Here is a 17,277-nt window from a genome sequence, read left to right as displayed (position 1 = left end):
CAGAGAACACACTCACACAAGCTTGTGGGGGGAGCACTGGGGCTTCCCGATCCTTTCCTGAGGAGCCTCCAGCCCCTGGCACCAGCTAGAGGGGAGAGTGAGTTACCCAAACCACTGCTCCTGGGCTTACGTCACTTAAACTCACCCAGGCCCTTGCTGTACCCTGTTAGCCACAGACAGCATGTGAGCTGACTCGGTCCCTTTAATGCCCATGTTGAGCCCAAGCCTCTGCTTGGGTATCTGCTCCATCACTGGCGACGCCACAAATAGGTGTGAATGGAGTAGGCTGGTGAGACAGTCTCCAGGAAGCCCAGGGCAGGATCCTTGATGGTGAGAGGCACATCCTTAGAGGAGCTACGGAGGGAGGAGGAGAGCTGAGGTATGATCCTGCCAAACCCACCGACTGCCCTCAGCCCAGTGCCCGGGCCCCGCTGCTGCTCTCACCGGTTTAGCACCACCACAACTGCAGCGCCGTCGGGCCGCGTCAGTGCCACTGCTTCCAAGTCGGTCTTCTCACTAGCAACCAGCCCCACTCTCTGGGAGCCCTCAGGGATGAACTTGCTGAAGTGGGAACAAGCGTCAGGGGCCCCGCCCAGCCCCTCTGACCCCGAGGGTAGTTCCCGGCAACTCGTAACCCAAGGACTCACCCCCCACATCCCTCGCTAAGGCTCTGCCCCAATTCTCCAGGTCTTGAGCCATGCCGCTGGCATGCCCTCCTTCCTGCCTCCCAGCTCCAGCATCGGCAGCTGGGTTGCCTGTGTTTGATGCTGTCAAGTCACTTCCTGCCCAGATGGTGCAAGAGGGACAGGTGTGCCTCTCCCAAGGTTCCCACCCTAAACACCTTCCTGCTCCTCATGTGGGGTGACGTAAGCCCAGTACAGGAAATACTAGGCCTGGTGTGGAGTGGGGGTGCCTGCCCACCACTCACCTGAAGTGGCCAAGGTGGTAGAACATGGGCTGTTTGTAAAACGTGTCCTTGGCGATGTCCACAATGATGGGACTGTCTACAAAGTTGCGCACCCAATTGGGTCCCCCTTCAGGGTTCAGGGCGAGGTTCCAGTCAGTCCAGCCAACCACATGGTAGAGGAGGTTCTAGGGCAGGAACAGGGCGGAGACAAAGGCTCGACACTGGGTCTCAGATAATGTAGTTAATGCGGTAGGTGGGCTCCGGGGCCTCCGCCCTGTGAGAGGAGGGCTCGATGGCCTTGTCATCTAAGGAGAGAGCCTGAGGATGAAGACTTCACAAGAGAAGCTGGGAAATTGGGCAGCTCGAACTGCTCAAGGCCCAAGCATTTGGAAGGAGGGTGATGGGATGTACAGATCTGAAGGGGATCGTGATATCCCAAAATGTGCCCCCAGGAGCAAGCCAGCCGGGGAAAAGTTGGAGCGGAGGGCCGATCATCAGTCTTTGGTGAGAGGAGGAAGGGGCCGGGGGGCCTGCTTTGTGAAAAGGGAGACAGGTGGCTCACCGTGATGATGCTGTGGCTGTACTGCATCCCTCGATCCCAGGAGCCCAGCCGCACACTCTGCTCCCAGAACTTGGAGCCCACACAGGCCTCTGAGGCAAAGAGCATGGTGTCAGGGAACAGGCGGTGTGTCTCCCCCAGGGTGGCTTTTGCTGGAGCCAGAAAGTCCAGGTACCAATGAACAGCGATGCCGTGAACATACTTAGCTGCCTTTGGGTCTGCCAGCACCTGTACAGGGAAGGGGAGGAATACTGGGGAAAGGGAGCCACTGAACCTGGCCCTGCCTGTTCAGAGGGTTCTGGGAGACACTAGGGGACCAGAGAAATGGGCCGTGGGATGAACACAACTAGAGGGGGTTGCAGTAAGAACCATGGGGTCCTGGGGATCCAAAAGGGGGCACTACCACCCCAGCACTCCAGGGGTATACCACCTGGGCACCTGGCTCCAGCCCAGGGTGCTCTAAGAATCAAAAGTTGGGGCAGGCCCGGCCAGCATGACTCAGTGGTTGAACGTCAACCTATGAACCAGGTCATGGTTCTATTCCCGGTCAGGGCACATGCCCGGGTTGCGGGCTCAATCCCCAGTGGGGGGCGTGCAGGAGGCAGCCAATCAATGATTCTCTCTCACCATTGATGTTTCTATCTCTGTCTCTTCCTCTCTGGAATCAGTAAAAATACCTTTAAAAAAAGAGTTGGGGCAGGGAAGGCACTCTATTTGAAAGCTAGTCACTGGATCCTGGATTTGAGGGTCACTGGGGTACCCATGGAGGTCCTGGGCCTTACCACCTGGGCCCAGTGGGGCAACAGCAAGCGCTGGTCATCCAGCATGAGCAGACGGACACCTCGGTGAGTACTGTTGGCCAGGGTGGGACCCAGGTCACGGGCAATGAAGTCTCGCTGGTGTTCAGGGGTGAAGCCCAGGCACTGGAAGGGGTACCCGCTAAAGAGCCCCGCAGAAGGCTCGTTTTCAGCTGTCACTGCCCAGAAATGTAACTTGTGCTCCGCATAGGCATCCAGGAACCTGACAGAGGAAGGGTATGTGTGACTATGGCCGAGAAAGGGGACCAAGAACCTGAGGACCAGGAGGCTGACGGGGTGGGGAAAACTGGGGGGCCAAGTCAGAAAGGCCCAGAAGATGGGAAGGTGAGGTGAAGAGAGTCATATGTAGGGGAAACCAGGTTGGGACATAGACCAGGCTTCTCCCTTACTTGACAAAGTATCTGGCCCAAGTCTGGTGGTAGAGGTCCCCCGGCTGACCCTTGAGTGACCCCCTCCCATTCACTGCCCCATTGGTCTTGAGCCAAGTGGGTGATGTCCAAGGACTGGCGAAGAGTGAGACAGGGCGCTGGGACATCTCTAGGGCTTGGTGGATCAGGGGTATCTAGAAACAAAGGTAGTGAGGAGACAACCGGAGTTAGAACAGACTGGCCCAACCAGTGCATCAGGCCTAGCCATTAGCCCCCGCCCTCCCACCCCCAGGACAAAGCAGAGAATAGGGGCCAGGTTCTGTCTCTCTATACTTCTTAGCCTGAAGCTTTTCAAATCCCGGGCATCAATGCTACTAGGGCCTGAGGAAGCCAGAGTGCCCACCTTGAGCTTGACATCTTCCTCTGGGAGGCTGAAGTTGTGCAACTGGAAGTCATCAGGGGTGTCAGCATAGGTATAGATGCGGATGGAGAAGTCACAACTGGCCATGGGTACCCGAATGATGTTGTATTCAATTCCTGCAGTAAAAGACCAAGATCTGGGAGTCCGAGTCAACAGGAGAATGTAGGACCTGGCCTATCACTTGCCAGTCCTAGGCTCCTGGGTTAGGGCCTGTGGAGCCAGGCACCTGGGTGAAACACAGGCCTGAGCCTGAGAACCCCCAAGCACTCGGTGGAAGACGGGTAGGACAATCTTGTTTATTTGGGCATTAAGAGAAAGCCCAAATGTCAGGGATGGATGGAAGTCAGGGTCAAAGGAAATGTCAAGGTCAGTTGCACTGTCATCTTGCCCCCCTCCTCCTCACCTTCTTCAGAGAAGTATGATTTGAGTAGCAAATTCCGGGCAGGGGGTGACAGGGCAAGGATATTGAGAGCAGAAGCATCTGTCATGGCCCCTCCAAATCCCTTTATTTTCTGGAACTTCTGCTCTGGCTGCAGGGTCAATAACAGCCCTAAGAACACATGCAGGGAATGAAGGGTGTCAGTGCACAGGGAGAAACCCCAGGAGGACCCCAGCCTGGCTTAGAGGTAAAGGGTGTAGTGGTTACCTGCGCCTGTTTGGTTGGCCTGGATGGTCCCCAGACTCAGCTCCATTCGGCGCCCGCTGCGTGTGCTCTCATAGCGTGTGAATGTGCCAGGGGCAGGCAGGGTCAGGGGATCAAGAGAGTCACAGTACGTGGCATTGCAGACACAGACCACCGAGCTATAGCCAAAGTTTTTAGGGTTGCAGGGGCGGGCACCTGGGTGGGAGAGAGAGGCAAGGGCTGAAGGATGAAGCTGGGAGAAGCCACACTGTTCAGGAGAGACTGAACACCGGTTCCTAAAATCCTCTCGCACCCTGGCCGGCATCGCTCAACAGTTAGAGCATCGGCCCCTGCATGGAAGGGTCTCAGGTTCGACTCCTGGTCAAGGGCACTTACCTGGGTTACGGGTTCGATCCCTGACCCAAGTTGGGATGCGAGAGGAAGGCAACCAATCGATGTGTTTCACACGGATGTTTCTCTTTCTCCCTCCCTCTCTCTCCCTTCCACTCTCTAAAAAAAAAAAAAATTTAAATTAAATAAAAAAAAATAAAAATCAATGGAGCCCTGACCAGTTTGGCTCAGTGGATAGAGCGTCGGCCTGCGGACTAAAGGGTCCCAGGTTCGATTCCGGTCAAGGGCATGTAATTTGGTTGCGGGCACATCCCCAGTAGGGAGTGTGCAGGAGGCAGTTGAATCGATGTTTCTCTCTCATCGGTGTTTCTACCTCTCTATCCCTCTACCTTCCTCTCTGTAAAAAATCAATAAAATATATTTTTTAAAAAATCAATGGAAAAAATAATCATTGGGTGAGGATTAAAATCCCCTTGTTGTACCTCCACCCAAAAGTATTTGTTGAGCATCTACCAAAGTCCACCACCAGTTTGCCAGAAAATTACCAAAGAAGAGAGTGTTGGGTCTACCTTCCTCCTCCTTGATTTACTCACCTGATGCCCAAGAAACTGCCTGAAGTAGAAGCAATCCCCTGAGTCCGGCAGCCATGATGCCTACCCTGCCCGGGGCCTTGGGACATTCCTGAGAACAGAATGAGGAGTGGCTGGAAGGCAAGCCCCTCTCCACCCCTCAACTGCTCTCCTGGGCAGTGCTCAGCTACCCATGGGCACCCTCAGACTAGTCTCCCACCTCTAAGAGGGATGGAATAGGCCCTCTGCTTGTGCCAGCCCTCCCTCCAAGCCCTCTGTTAGTGAGGCTCTGCCCGCCCCGACCAGGACCCTCCTCCTCCCCTCTTTCCACCCATTTGTTCCTCGTCCTGTCCCTCCATAGAAATGCCATGATGGCCTGAGTTCGAGGAGCGTCTGTCATTCATTGAATTCCTGAACCTGATGGCCAGGATTCCAGAAGCAGACAAGATCAATTGGGAGCCCTGGCCCACTCACCTCTCCGGAAGGACTTGCAAGCTCCATCACCAGGTGAGAAGACTGCAGGGTTCAGAGCCTCGGAGGGGACAGAAAGTCCACTAAATAAAAGTGGAGCTGCAGGTACTTGGGTAGCTACAGACACGGGATTAGCCTTGGGGATTAATTCCGGCATCATGGAGTGGATGTGTCATGTGATGACTACGGGAGAGTCACATGACACAGGAAGTGAGGCAACTTCAACCATACTTGTAAAGGGCGACCGGTTTCCTCCAGGTTGTTGGTGATTACACACCCCGTGACGTTCTAGAAGGCATGTGTGGATGTCAGCTTAGGGAAGAATCGAAATTAAAGATCTGCGAGGATTGGGCAGAGGCTCCAGAATCCCAGAGGATGGGAACCATAGTAGTCACATTGCTTTCTTGAGAAAAAATGTTAAAGTGATACTAATAAAGTTGATGCTAATGAAAGAGGTTCACTGTGCAAGATAGTGTGGCCAAGATACTGAGAGATGGTGAAGGCAGACTCTGTCCTATAGAGGCTGGGAAGCAGGGAGTCAGACACTCACACAGATAGTTACATGTGAAGACACACGAGTAACAAGGGACACTCCATGGTAAGGAGTTATCCTGGAAGGCTTCCCGGAGGAGAACGGGCAGGGATCATTAGCCAGAGAAGTGCAGGGAGGGTGGGCAGAGGAATCGCATGCCTGAAGGGAGGGAGCCCTCCACACGGCGCCTGGCTGCATCTACAGGTACGGGTTGTATGAACGGCTACTCCTTTCTCACAGGACGGGAGGCTGGTAACGCAGTTCGGAAACTGGAAAGTGCTGTACAAGCTGTATCCTTAGTGGACATGAGAAGGAGGTTCTCCGCGATGCTGCAACCACATCACACCTGGACCACAGTGATGTAGGTCAGGTCATACACACAATTATGACCTGACAAACGCCAGCCTCCGAGCCTATTTCCTAACTACAATGGAGGCCACCGCACCATCTTTCAGGGCTATTACTGGAACCAGTGAAATAAGCCTGTGCCTCGCGCACAGGAGATGCTTGCTGACCGCTTGTTTGCTATGTCTTTTTAAAATGATCTCAGTGAAGTCTTTCCAGACATACCAGGCAAAACGGGTCTTTTCTTGTTCTGAGTCCTATAGCACTTCAGTCTAGTTTCAGTGAGACCAGCTGGGTTTGAAACTTGGCTCCACCATTTACCGGCTGTTTGATCTTCAATACATGACATGAGCCTCTGTTTCTCATCTATAAAAGGGGAGTGACCGCTCCTACCTCATAAAATTGTTGTGAGGTTTCAGGACCATAATGCATGTGTACAGCACGCTGCTGTGCACCAAGTATTGGAATAAGTTAAGTCCTTAGAGGGGTCAGTGGGAATGTCTTACTCATTCCTTTACTGACACAGAATGGGTACATGCCAAATTGTTGAACCAAAATGAACCATCATCACGATGTCAGTATTTGCCCCATCCAGACTTCCTGTTTTTCCAGGAAATGTTGTGTAGGGCTCATTCTTGGGAAGAAGACAGGTGATACCTGCGCCTTTCTTCCCTCTAGTTCATTCATTCCACAAATATTTGTCACACGTACTGTATTTGCCCGTCTGCTCCCCTGTCTCACTCTGTAGTAAGTGTTTATGAGGCTTTTATTTCTTCTTTTTATCCTTCAGTTTTAAAATCTTCCAGAGTTGATACCACCTTATTTTTTTCTTAATTTTATTCATTGATTGTGTGTGTGTGTGTGTGTGTGAGAGAGAGAAAGAGAGAGAGAGAGAGAGAGAGAGAGAGAGAGAGAGAGAGAGAGAGAGAGAGAGAAATCGATGTGGGAGCAACAAGAGACACAAGACACGACACGTTGGTTGGTTGGTTGGTTGCCTCCCAAACGTGCCCCAGTCGGGGCCAGGATTTGAACCTGCAACCTAGGCCCCTGCCCTTGACTGGAAATCAAACCTGGGACCCTTCGGGTGTAAAGGCTGATGCACTAAGCCCTGAGCCACACTGGCCAGGGCTTCCCTTGGACTTTTATATTTTATTTTCTAAATAAAATTGGTTACAATAAGGGCTAATGTTTACTGAGTACTTATTCTAGGGTACGTTGTGTGCATTAGACCTTTACCTCACTCACTTCATTCTCGCAAGACATATTATTATTTTCCCATTTTAAAGATGAGAAACCTAAAACTCTAAAAGGTCATTAAATTGCCCAAAACCGCCCTAGCTGGTTTGGCTCAGTGGATGGAGCGTCGGCCTGCGGACTGGAGGGTCTCAGGTTCGATTCCGGTCAAGGGCATGTGCCTTGGTTGCGGGCACATGCCCGGTGGGGAGTGTGCAGGAGGCAGCTGATCGATGTTTCTAGCTCTCTATCCCTCTCCCTTCCTCTCTGTAAAAAATCAATAAAATGTTTAAAAAAAAAAATTGCCCAAAACCCCTTGGTTACCCAGTGACAGAAACTGGATTCATATCCAGAGTCCTATGACACACATCACACATTTCAAGAGTGCCTCTGGTATGCCAAATGCTATGCTAGGTGCTGGCATTTTCAAAAGATGTTGGTCTGCAGTGTTTGCTTTGTATTGTTTTAAAATCGTCCTTTATTTTTTTAAAATACATTTTTATTGATTTCAGAGAGGAAGGGAGAGGGAGAGATAGAAACACCAATAATGAGAGCGAATCATTGATCGGCCGCCTCCTGCACACCCCCCACTGGGGATCGAACCCACAACCCAGGTATGTGCCCTTGACCAGAATCAAACCCAGGACCCTTCAGGTTGCAGGCCAATGCTCTATCCACTGAGCCAAACCTGCTAGGGCTGTCCCTTATTTTTACAGAGGGTTCTACCTGTCCAAGATGAAGGCCAAATTGGCTTCTGACTGGCTCCGTGTTCTCCAAAGGCATCAGTCAAGGCAGTGGTCGGCAAACTCATTAGTCAACAGAGCCAAATATCAACAGTACAATGATTGAAATTTCTTTTGAGAGCCAACTTTTTTAAACTTAAACTTCTGCCCTGACCCGTTTGACTCAGTGGATAGAGCGTCAGCCTGTGGACTGAAAGGTCCCGGGTTCGATTCCAGTCAAGGGCATGTTCCTGGGTTGCAGGCACGTCCCCAGTGGGAGGTGTGCAGGAGGCAGCTGATCGATGTTTCTCTCTCATTGATGTTTCTAACTATCTATCCTCTCCCTTTCCTCTCTGTAAGAAATCAATAAAATATATTTAAAAACAAAAACAAAAAAAACTTAAACTTCTTCTAATGCCACTTCTTCAAAATAGACTCGCCTAGGCCGTGGTATTTTGTGGAAGAGCCACACTCAAGGGGCCAAAGAGCCGCATGTGGCATGCAAGCCGCAGTTTGCCGACCACTGAGTCAAGGGATACCACTTCAATAATGAAACAAAATCCAGAACTCCCAAGTTGGTCAAGAATGGTTGATTTCAGCTGGGGAGGGGCGACTCTGCCTCTGTCTGAGCTCCATGCTCCCCATCCCGGAGATCTCAGCCCAACAGCCCAAGCACCCCCTTTACATAAGTATTTTCTAATACACTCTTTTCTATCCTGAAATAAACATATAAATAATATGACTTAACCTACCCTACACACATAATTTAAAAGAATCAATATAATTGCCTTAATTGGAATATAAAAAAAAATATTGGGACTACTTTTAAAAATATGTTTTTCTTTATTTCAGAGAGATGAAGGGAGAGGGAGAGAGAGATAGAAACATCTGAGAGATAAGCTGCCTCCTGCACACCCCTTCCTGGGGATCGAGCCCGAAACCCGGGCATGTGCCCTGATGAGGAACTGAACCGCTGAACTCCTGGTGCATGAGATGATGCTCAACCAACTGAGCCACTCCAGCCAGCTGGGACTATTTTTTTAAAAAAAATATATTTTATTGATTTTTATTTTATTTATTTTTTTTTAAATATATTTTATTGATTTTTTTACAGAGAGGAAGGAAGAGGGATAGATAGTCAGAAACATCGATGAGAGAGAAACATCGATCAGCTGCCTCCTGCACACCTCCCACTGGGGATGTGCCCGCAACCAAGTTACATGCCCTTGACCGGAATCGAACCTGGGACCTTTCAGTCCGCAGGCCGACGCTCTATCCACTGAGCCAAACCGGTTTTGGCAGGGACTATTTTTTTATAATATGTTTTCAATAAGTAAATGCTTTCACTTTTACCTTGGAGACATTCTATAGTCAGATCTTGCACTAATCTAAATAAAATAGAACTTAATAGAAACAAAACCAGTCCGTGAATTAATAATTTTGATATGTAATTTTTGCCGTAAGTCATTTTCATGATATGAAATTATCAGTGTGCTGCAAAAAATAAAATATATGACAAATACCATGGCCAGTACTTCAGTTGGTTTAGAGCCGTGGTCGGCAAACTGTGGCTCGTGAGCCACATGCGGCTCTTTGGCCCCTTGAGTGTGGCTCTTCCACAAAATACCACGGCCTGGGCGAGTCTATTTTGAAGAAGTGGCATTAGAAGAAGTTTAAGTTTAAAAAATTAGGCTCTCAAAAGAAATTTCAATCATTGTACTGTTGATATTTGGCTCTGTTGACTAATGAGTTTGCTGACCACTGGTTTAGAGCATCGTCCCAATACACCAAGGTTGAGGGTTTTATCCCTGGTCAGGGCACATACAAGAAGCAACCAATGAATGCATGAATAAATGGAACAACAAATCGATGTTTCTCTCTCTCTCCCTTTTTCTCTCTCTGTCTAAAATCAATAAATAGAAATTTAATAAAAAATATATGACAAATGGAAATGCTTAAAAGTCAGTCTTTGTGAATAAGATTTAGTGCATTCCATGTTTCCACAAATTTAATATTTGATTCTAAGCCTTCGCAAATTTAATAAGGAAAAGAATAGTGGTTTTTTATTTTTTAAAGAATAGTGTTTTTAACAGATGATGCTGAGACAACTGGATATCCACATGCAAAAAGATAAACTTAGAATCTTACCTAACTCCATGATAAAAAATTAAAGCAAAATAGATCATACACCTACGTGTAAGAGCTAAAACTATAAACTCCTGGAAGAAAGCACAGAAATAAATTTTTGTGACCTTGGATAGGCACTGATTTCTTTTTTCATTTTTTTAAAGCAATCATGAACATTTATTATCTCACACAGTTTTTGTAGGTCAGGCATTCAGGAGTGGCAATTCAGACGTAGCTGGACAGTGCAAATCTGAGATTTCTCATGAGAATTTAGCCAAGATGTTGGCCAGGGCTGAAGTCATCACCAGGAACACTGGACTGAGGCTCTGCTTCCAAGCTGAGCCACTAACTAACACAGGTGGAGAACCGGGGCTGGCTGTGGCAGGAGGCCTCAGTTCCTCACCATGTGGACTTACCCATAGGCTGCTGGAATGTCCTCGCAACATGACAACTGGACTCCTCCAGAGTAACTGATCGAAGAGAGAGCAAGGCAGAAACCACAGTCCTCGCCTCGGGAGTCACACATCATCATTTCTATTGATTATGCAGGTCTGCCCCATACATGTGGTGGGGGGACTAAACAAACGTGTGAACACTTAGGAGGTGGGGATCATTTCGGGCCAGCTAGAAGGCAATCTACCACAGTCACCCTCTGGCCCTCAATAAGTCATGTCCCGCCCACATGTAAATAATCTTACTGTCTCCCAACATTCTACAAAAGTCTCATCTTATTATAGAGAAAGTCCAGAATCGCATAGGCTATATTGCTTTCTTTTTTAAAAAAATTTTATTTATTGATTTGAGAGAGAGAGAGGAAGAGAGTGAGAGAAACATTGATTGTCATTCCACTTATTTATGCACTCATTGGTTGATTCTTTTTTTTTTTTTAATGTTTTATTGATATTTTACAGAGAGGAAGGGAGAGGGATAGAGAGCTAGAAACATCGATCAGCTGCCCCCTGCACACCCCCCACCGGGGATGTGCCCGCAACCAAGGCACACGCCCCTGACCGGAATCGAACCTGGGACCCCTGTGTCCGCAGGCCGACGCTCTATCCACTGAGCCAAACCGGTCTCGGCCATTGGTTGATTCTTGTGTGTGCTCTGACAGTGGATCGAACCCATAACTTTGGGGTATCAGAATGACACTCTAACCATCTGAACTACCCAGCCAGGACCAGCAATGGTTTCTTACATATGATTCCAAAACATAAGAAGATAAGTTGGACTTCATCAAAACAAAAAGTGTTTGTGCTTCAAAGGATGCCATCAAAAAAGTAAAAAGACAACCCACAGAATGGGGGAAAATATTTGCAAATCCTATCTCTGATAAGGGCCTGGTATCCAAAATATATAAAGAACTCTTATAACCCCATATAAAAAGATAACCCAATTGAAAATGGGCAGGTGATTTGATGGACATTTTTTCAAAGACAATATACAAATGTCAACAAGCACATGAAAAGATGCTCCACAACATTAGTCATTAAGGAAATGCAAATCAAACCCACTAAGAGATACCACTTCATATGCACTAGGATGGCTATAATAAAAAAAATGGACACTGACAAGTGTGAACAGGGATGTGGAGAAATGAGAACACTCAGATGTGTTACTGGTGGAAATGTAAAATGGTACAGCCACTATGAAAAACAGTTGGGGAGTTCCTCAAAATGTTAAACAGAGGTACCATATGACACAGCAATTCCACTTCTAGGTATCTACATAAAAGAAGTGAAAAGATGTCCACACAACGACTTGCTTGTGAATGTAACAGCATTATTACTGGAAATAACCTAAACGTTCATCAGTTGGTGAATAAACAAAGTGTGGTATTTCCATACAATGGAATACTATTCAGCAATAAACAGGGATAAAATACTGATATATGCTAGGACTTGAGTAAACCTCAAAAATATTTATGCTAAATGAAAGAAGCCAGACACAGAAGATCACATATTGTATGATTCTATTAATATGAAATTTTAGAATAGGTGAAGCTATAGAGACAGAAAATAGATTAGTAGTTGCCTGGAGCTGTGGTGGGAATAGAGATTAGCTGTTGCACAACTCAGTAAATTTACTAAAAATCATTGAACTGTACACTTAAAGGGAGAGACTTTTATGGTATATAAATTATACCTCAATTAAGCTACCAAAATTTTATTATATATTTGCAGTCAGTTCATTGCTTCTTCAGGAACTGTACTACTGCACAGACATTCTTTTCAACTATATATATTACATAGTTGGAAATTATTTTATTTAAGCTTCCTTCTCTACAATTTTCTACATTATTATATAATAAAGTCCTGCTGATTTGTTTTTTATTTTATATCTGCATATGATGTTGAGTGGAAATTTCCAAAGTCAAGTAGAATGAGAGAACTCTTCTTTGTGAATGTAGAATGTCTACCTTTCCTGTCCTCCATCCATGTAATCCTCAAAGTGCCTCCAGGTCTCCACTAAAGACACGTTTCCAAAACGTCCCCTAGGGGGCGACTGAGAACCACTCCCCCAGGGAGTCACCTCCAACACCTAGGCCTCGCTGCAGTAGCCACTAGGGGTGTGTTAGGTGGCACATATGTATTCCTAGGGCCTGTTGCACACTTTTATTTTATTTTATTTTTTTTTAAATATATTTTATTTATTTTTTACAGAGAGGAAGGGAGAAGGATAGAGAGTTAGAAACATCGATGAGAGAGAAACATCGATCAGCTGCCTCCTGCACACTCCCCACTGGGTATGTGCCTGCAACCAAGGTACATGCCCTTGACCGGAATCGAACCTGGGACCCCTCAGTCCGCAGGCCGACGCTCTATCCACTGAGCCAAACCGGCTAGGGCCTGTTGCACACTTTTAAAAGACTTAGCTAAACACCAAGGGAGGATAACTGGGAAATATAAGCAAAAGCAGAAGTACAAAAATAGCTTGGCTGACTCAGCAGCAGAGTTCTGATCCCACTTCTGCTAGCCCTCTGCAGGGCTGTCGGCTTGGCTCAGAGAGCAAACTCCTGCCCTGGAGACTGGCAAGTCCTGTCTCAGGCTCCTTGCTCTTTAGGCCTCAGACCAAGACCCCAAGGAGGTCGCCCCCTCCCAGTCCCACCGTTACATCCACGGTCAAGTCAAAGAGAGACACTCTCATTCCATACACAGCAGAGAGTAGGTGCTCAAGAAATACCAGATGAAAGAATGAATAAACCTTATCAATCAACCTAGAACCTGTCCTTTCAGCTCTGGTTTCTGATCTGAAGATATGACACTCCTCCTTATTACTGACACCAAAAGGACTTCTTTCTCCAGCGAGACTAGACACCTTCTTTTTTTTTTTTTTATAATATATTTTATTGATTTTTTTACAGAGAGGAAGGGAGAGAGATAGAGAGTTAGAAACATCGATCAGCTGCCTCCTGCACACCCCCCACTGGGGATGTGCCCACAACCAAGATACATGCCCTTGACTGGAATCGAACCTGGGACCCTTCAGTCCGCAGGCTGATGCTCTATCCACTGAGCCAAACCAGTTTCGGCTAGACTAGACCCCTTCTGTCCCTTACTAGAGCGTGGCTTCATCCTTGAATTCATCTGATTCAACAACTTTTTTTAACTTTATTGAGATATAATTGAAATATAATATTGGGTAAGTTTATTGTGATAATATTGTGATAATTTGATACATGTATATACTACTAAATAATTACCACTATAAAGTTAGTTTGATTAACCAACTCTTTTTTTAAAAATATATATTTTTATTGATTTTTTACAGAGAAGAAGGGAGAGGGATAGAGAGTTAGAAACATCAATGAGAGAGAAACATCGATCAGCTGCCTCCTGCATACTCCCTACCGGGTATGTGCCCGCAACCAAGGTACATGCCCCTGACCGGAATCGAACCTGGGACTCTTGAGTCCGCAGGCCAACGCTCTATCCACTGAACCAAACCGGTTAGGGCAAGATTAACCAACTCTTTTTTTTTTTTTTTTTTTTTTAAATATATATTTTATTGATTTTTTACAGAGAGGAAGGGAGAGGGATAGAGAGTTAGAAACATCGATCAGCTGCCTCCTGCACACCCCCCACCGGGGACATGCCCGCAACCAAGGTACATGCCCTTGACCGGAATCGAACCCGGGACCTCTCAGTCCGCAAGCCAACGCTCTATCCACTGAGCCAAACCGGTTTCGGCGATTAACCAACTCTTAATAACCACAGCATTCACTGAAAAGCCCAGTGCAAATGGAAAGTACTTGTACCTCATGTGCCATTCTGTATTTTTACTCAAGATAATAGACAATCTTTCATTAGTGCTTATTACATGCATTAGCCTGACAACTCCAAGTTACAGATGAGAAGACTGAGACTCAGAGAAATTGAACAAGTGGCAGAGCCAAGCCTAAGTTCAGATCTGTCCTCCTCTGAAGCCCAAGCAGCTCTTAGTCATCATGTCATACAGCCTCCCGGATATTTCAGTAAGCGTGTTTCTAGTCTTCCTTACGGTTATAAACCTGCAGAGCACACTTCATGGTTTCTACTTCTTTTTTTTAATAAGTTTTTTTTTCAAATATATTTTTATTGATTTCAGAGAGAAAGGGAGAGGGAGAGAGAGAAACATCAATGATGAGAGAGAATCAATGACCAGCAGCCTCCTGCACACCCGCTACTGGGAATCAAGCCCGAAACCAGGACATGGGCCCTGACCAAGAATTGAACTGTGACCTCCTGAGCCACACCAGCCGGGCTCATGGTTTCTGTTCTTTGAAACCTCAGAACTCTTCACTCAGAGGTAAGCACGGAATCAGGGCTCACTGTTACTGAATGAATGAATAGGTTAAGTTACCACCCACACCCTGCTAATTCAAGGCCCTGCTTGTCAAGTGTTTCAGAGTGTGGTTTGAACTTCAGGAAGAATGAGGCTAACTCTGAACATAATTATTAGAGTTAAAATAAGACCAAATCAGGGGGACTTGGTTGAGGCTATAGAAGTATGGATTTAAATACTGAACATCTGTGAACCTGCTGGCACAATCCTTACTTTTCTGACCCTCCCACGTAGGACTATAATGAGGCCTACAGACAAGAATAATATCCGTGGCCTGGCCGGCGTGGCTCAGCAGTTGAGCATCAACCTATGAACCAGGAGGTCAAAGGTTTGATTCCTGGTCAGGGCACATGCCTGGGTTGCAACTTGGCAGCCAATCATTGATTCTCTCTCAACCTTTATGTTTCTATCTATTTTTCCCTTTCCCTTCCTCTCTGAAATCAATTTTTTTTAAAAAAAGAATAATGTCTGTGAAGGTACATATTTTGAACTGTAATAGATAGAGATGCCAGGAAGTATTACTGTTATTGTTATTCAGCCTTTATTTCTTCTCTCCAGGCAGTTGACTGAGTTATCTGTCTAAGACCTCCACCTCCTATCTTGCTTCCTCTAACTGCCACCATTTCTCTCGTCCCCTTAAGGCAGGGGAGGGGAACATGAGGCCTACAGTCTGTATAAGGCCCGTGAAATCATTTGATCCCTGCCAAGGCATGAGGGGTGAGTTAATTAAATGTTTGACCAAATAGAGCAGGCTAACTTTTAATTTAATAATTTTGTATGGCCCTCGAGTGATGTTATAAACATCCAGATGGCTCTTGGCAAAAAAAAAAGGTCCCCACCCCTGCCTTAAGGAGAGGCCACATGAGCAGGTGCTTTAGCATGGACACGAGTGACTGACTACACAGGGTTTGAATCCTTGCTCGTTACTCACCGGATCTGAGGTATGGGGAAGTTACTTGACCTTTTCCAGCTGAAGTTTCCTCATCTCCAAAACTCTTGCCTTGACCCCTCCCTTCTTGAAGTAATTAATCTCCTTTGTTTCCATGACTCCACATTTTGCTGGTTGGAAGTCCTCCCACTTTTCTGACTGCTTCTTCTCCTTTGCGGGTTTCACCTTTCTGTCTGCGGGTGTTCCTCAGGCTTTTGTCCTAGGCCAGCGGTCGGCAAACTCATTAGTCAACAGAGCCAAATATCAACAGTACAACGATTGACATTTCTTTTGAGAGCCAAATTTTTTGAACTTAAGCTATATAGGTAGCTACATTGTTATTAACTTAATTAGGGTACTCCTAAGCTGGCCTTTGCTAAAAACTCAAGGGGCCAACGAGCCGCATGTGGCTCGCGAGCCACAGTTTGCAGACCACTGTCCTAGGCCTTTTCTTATATGTCATCTTTCCAAAGAGTCACCCCCTGGCTTTGATTACCTTCTAGTTGCCTTTGGTGTCAAAAAATCCACCTCTAATCCCAACCTTCCTCCTGGGGTTGACTCTGTGACGTGACTCTGACCTCAGCTCTTTCCTCTGGGTGCCTCACAGACACCTCACAGGACCATCATGAGGTCATCTCCCCCAGCCAAACCTGTTCTTCGTTCTTCCTGTGCTCTTTCCCCAGACATGGAACCCCTTCCCCCAGGACCTGGGCTCTTTTTTTTTTTCTTGACAAACATATTTTAGTTTAACCTTACATCCTCTCCTTGTACCTTTCTCCACATTCTATCTCTCCTAGACTACAGAAACATCCTCTCTTGGTCTTGTAACCACCACTTTTCTCCTCCAATCCATTCTCTAAGAACTGGATGGCCTAACTAAAATATAAATTCTGAAGTTACCACTCTCCCTCCTCAAATCCTTTAATGGCACCACACTACCTTTAAGAGGGCTTACAGGATCTTTGTTCCACCCTCATTCCTCACCTCTCCAATCCCATTTCCCCTCATAGGCTGCGTTCCATATTGCCTCCATTTTCCTCCCTGCCGTAGTACTTTCTTCTCTTCTCTTGAAGAAAACGAGTAACTCTTTTTCTTTTTTAATCATTAAGGCCTCAGCCTTCATATCCCTGCCATCAGTACCATTTTCCTGATACCCCCTGACTGGGTTAGGCACCCTTGCTAAGTGCTCCCCAATTCACACATCCAACAAAAAATAATTGGGCATCTACTATATGCCAGGCATTGTTCTAAATCCTGGGGATACAATAAATAAGATGATAAAGTTCCTGTCTTAGTGGCTTGTAGATAAAAAAAAAGAGAGAGAGAGAGAGATAATTTCACATGGTCACGAGAACTATGAAGGAAAATAAAGGGGGAGGGAGTGCTGGATAGAGCCAATGATGGGGATAATTATAAGAAGTGAGTTTAGAAAAGAAAGTTTGGAGCCAGACTCTGTAGGCCTTGGTGGCCATAATAAGGAGTC

The 17,277-nt window shown here is 46.7% G+C and overlaps 1 protein-coding gene across 1 annotated transcript; it reads right to left on the bottom strand.

The window, feature by feature from the left end:
• Positions 1–184: 184 nt before the first annotated feature.
• GBA1 (glucosylceramidase beta 1) lies at positions 185–5,271 on the bottom strand. The gene is made up of 11 exons (XM_080649300.1): positions 5,090–5,271; positions 4,640–4,727; positions 3,720–3,911; positions 3,477–3,623; positions 3,056–3,189; positions 2,674–2,846; positions 2,249–2,486; positions 1,470–1,694; positions 929–1,092; positions 445–561; positions 185–354 (listed from the first exon to the last, which is right to left on the bottom strand). Exons 1-11 carry the CDS (start codon positions 5,114–5,116, stop codon positions 249–251), a joined length of 1,611 nt encoding a protein of 536 aa, XP_080505426.1. The 5' UTR covers positions 5,117–5,271; the 3' UTR covers positions 185–248.
• Between the last annotated feature and the right edge of the window lie 12,006 nt (positions 5,272–17,277).

Source organism: Plecotus auritus (assembly GCF_963455305.1).
Source record: "Plecotus auritus genome assembly, chromosome: 12".
Classification (NCBI taxonomy): Eukaryota; Metazoa; Chordata; class Mammalia; order Chiroptera; family Vespertilionidae; genus Plecotus; species Plecotus auritus.
The sequence above is the reverse complement of the archived record's forward strand: the minus strand, read 5'-3'. Positions and strand labels throughout refer to the sequence as shown.

Excerpts from the sequence above, each read along its gene's own strand:
- GBA1 (XM_080649300.1), bottom strand. The coding sequence starts at position 5,116 with ATGGAGCTTGCAAGTCCTTCCGGAGAG. Across the intron at positions 3,912-4,639 it reads GGCAGTTTCTTGGGCATCAG|GTGCCCGCCCCTGCAACCCT; the intron begins GTGAGTAAATCA and ends TCTCCCACCCAG. Across the intron at positions 3,190-3,476 it reads ATCATACTTCTCTGAAGAAG|GAATTGAATACAACATCATT; the intron begins GTGAGGAGGAGG and ends CTTTTACTGCAG.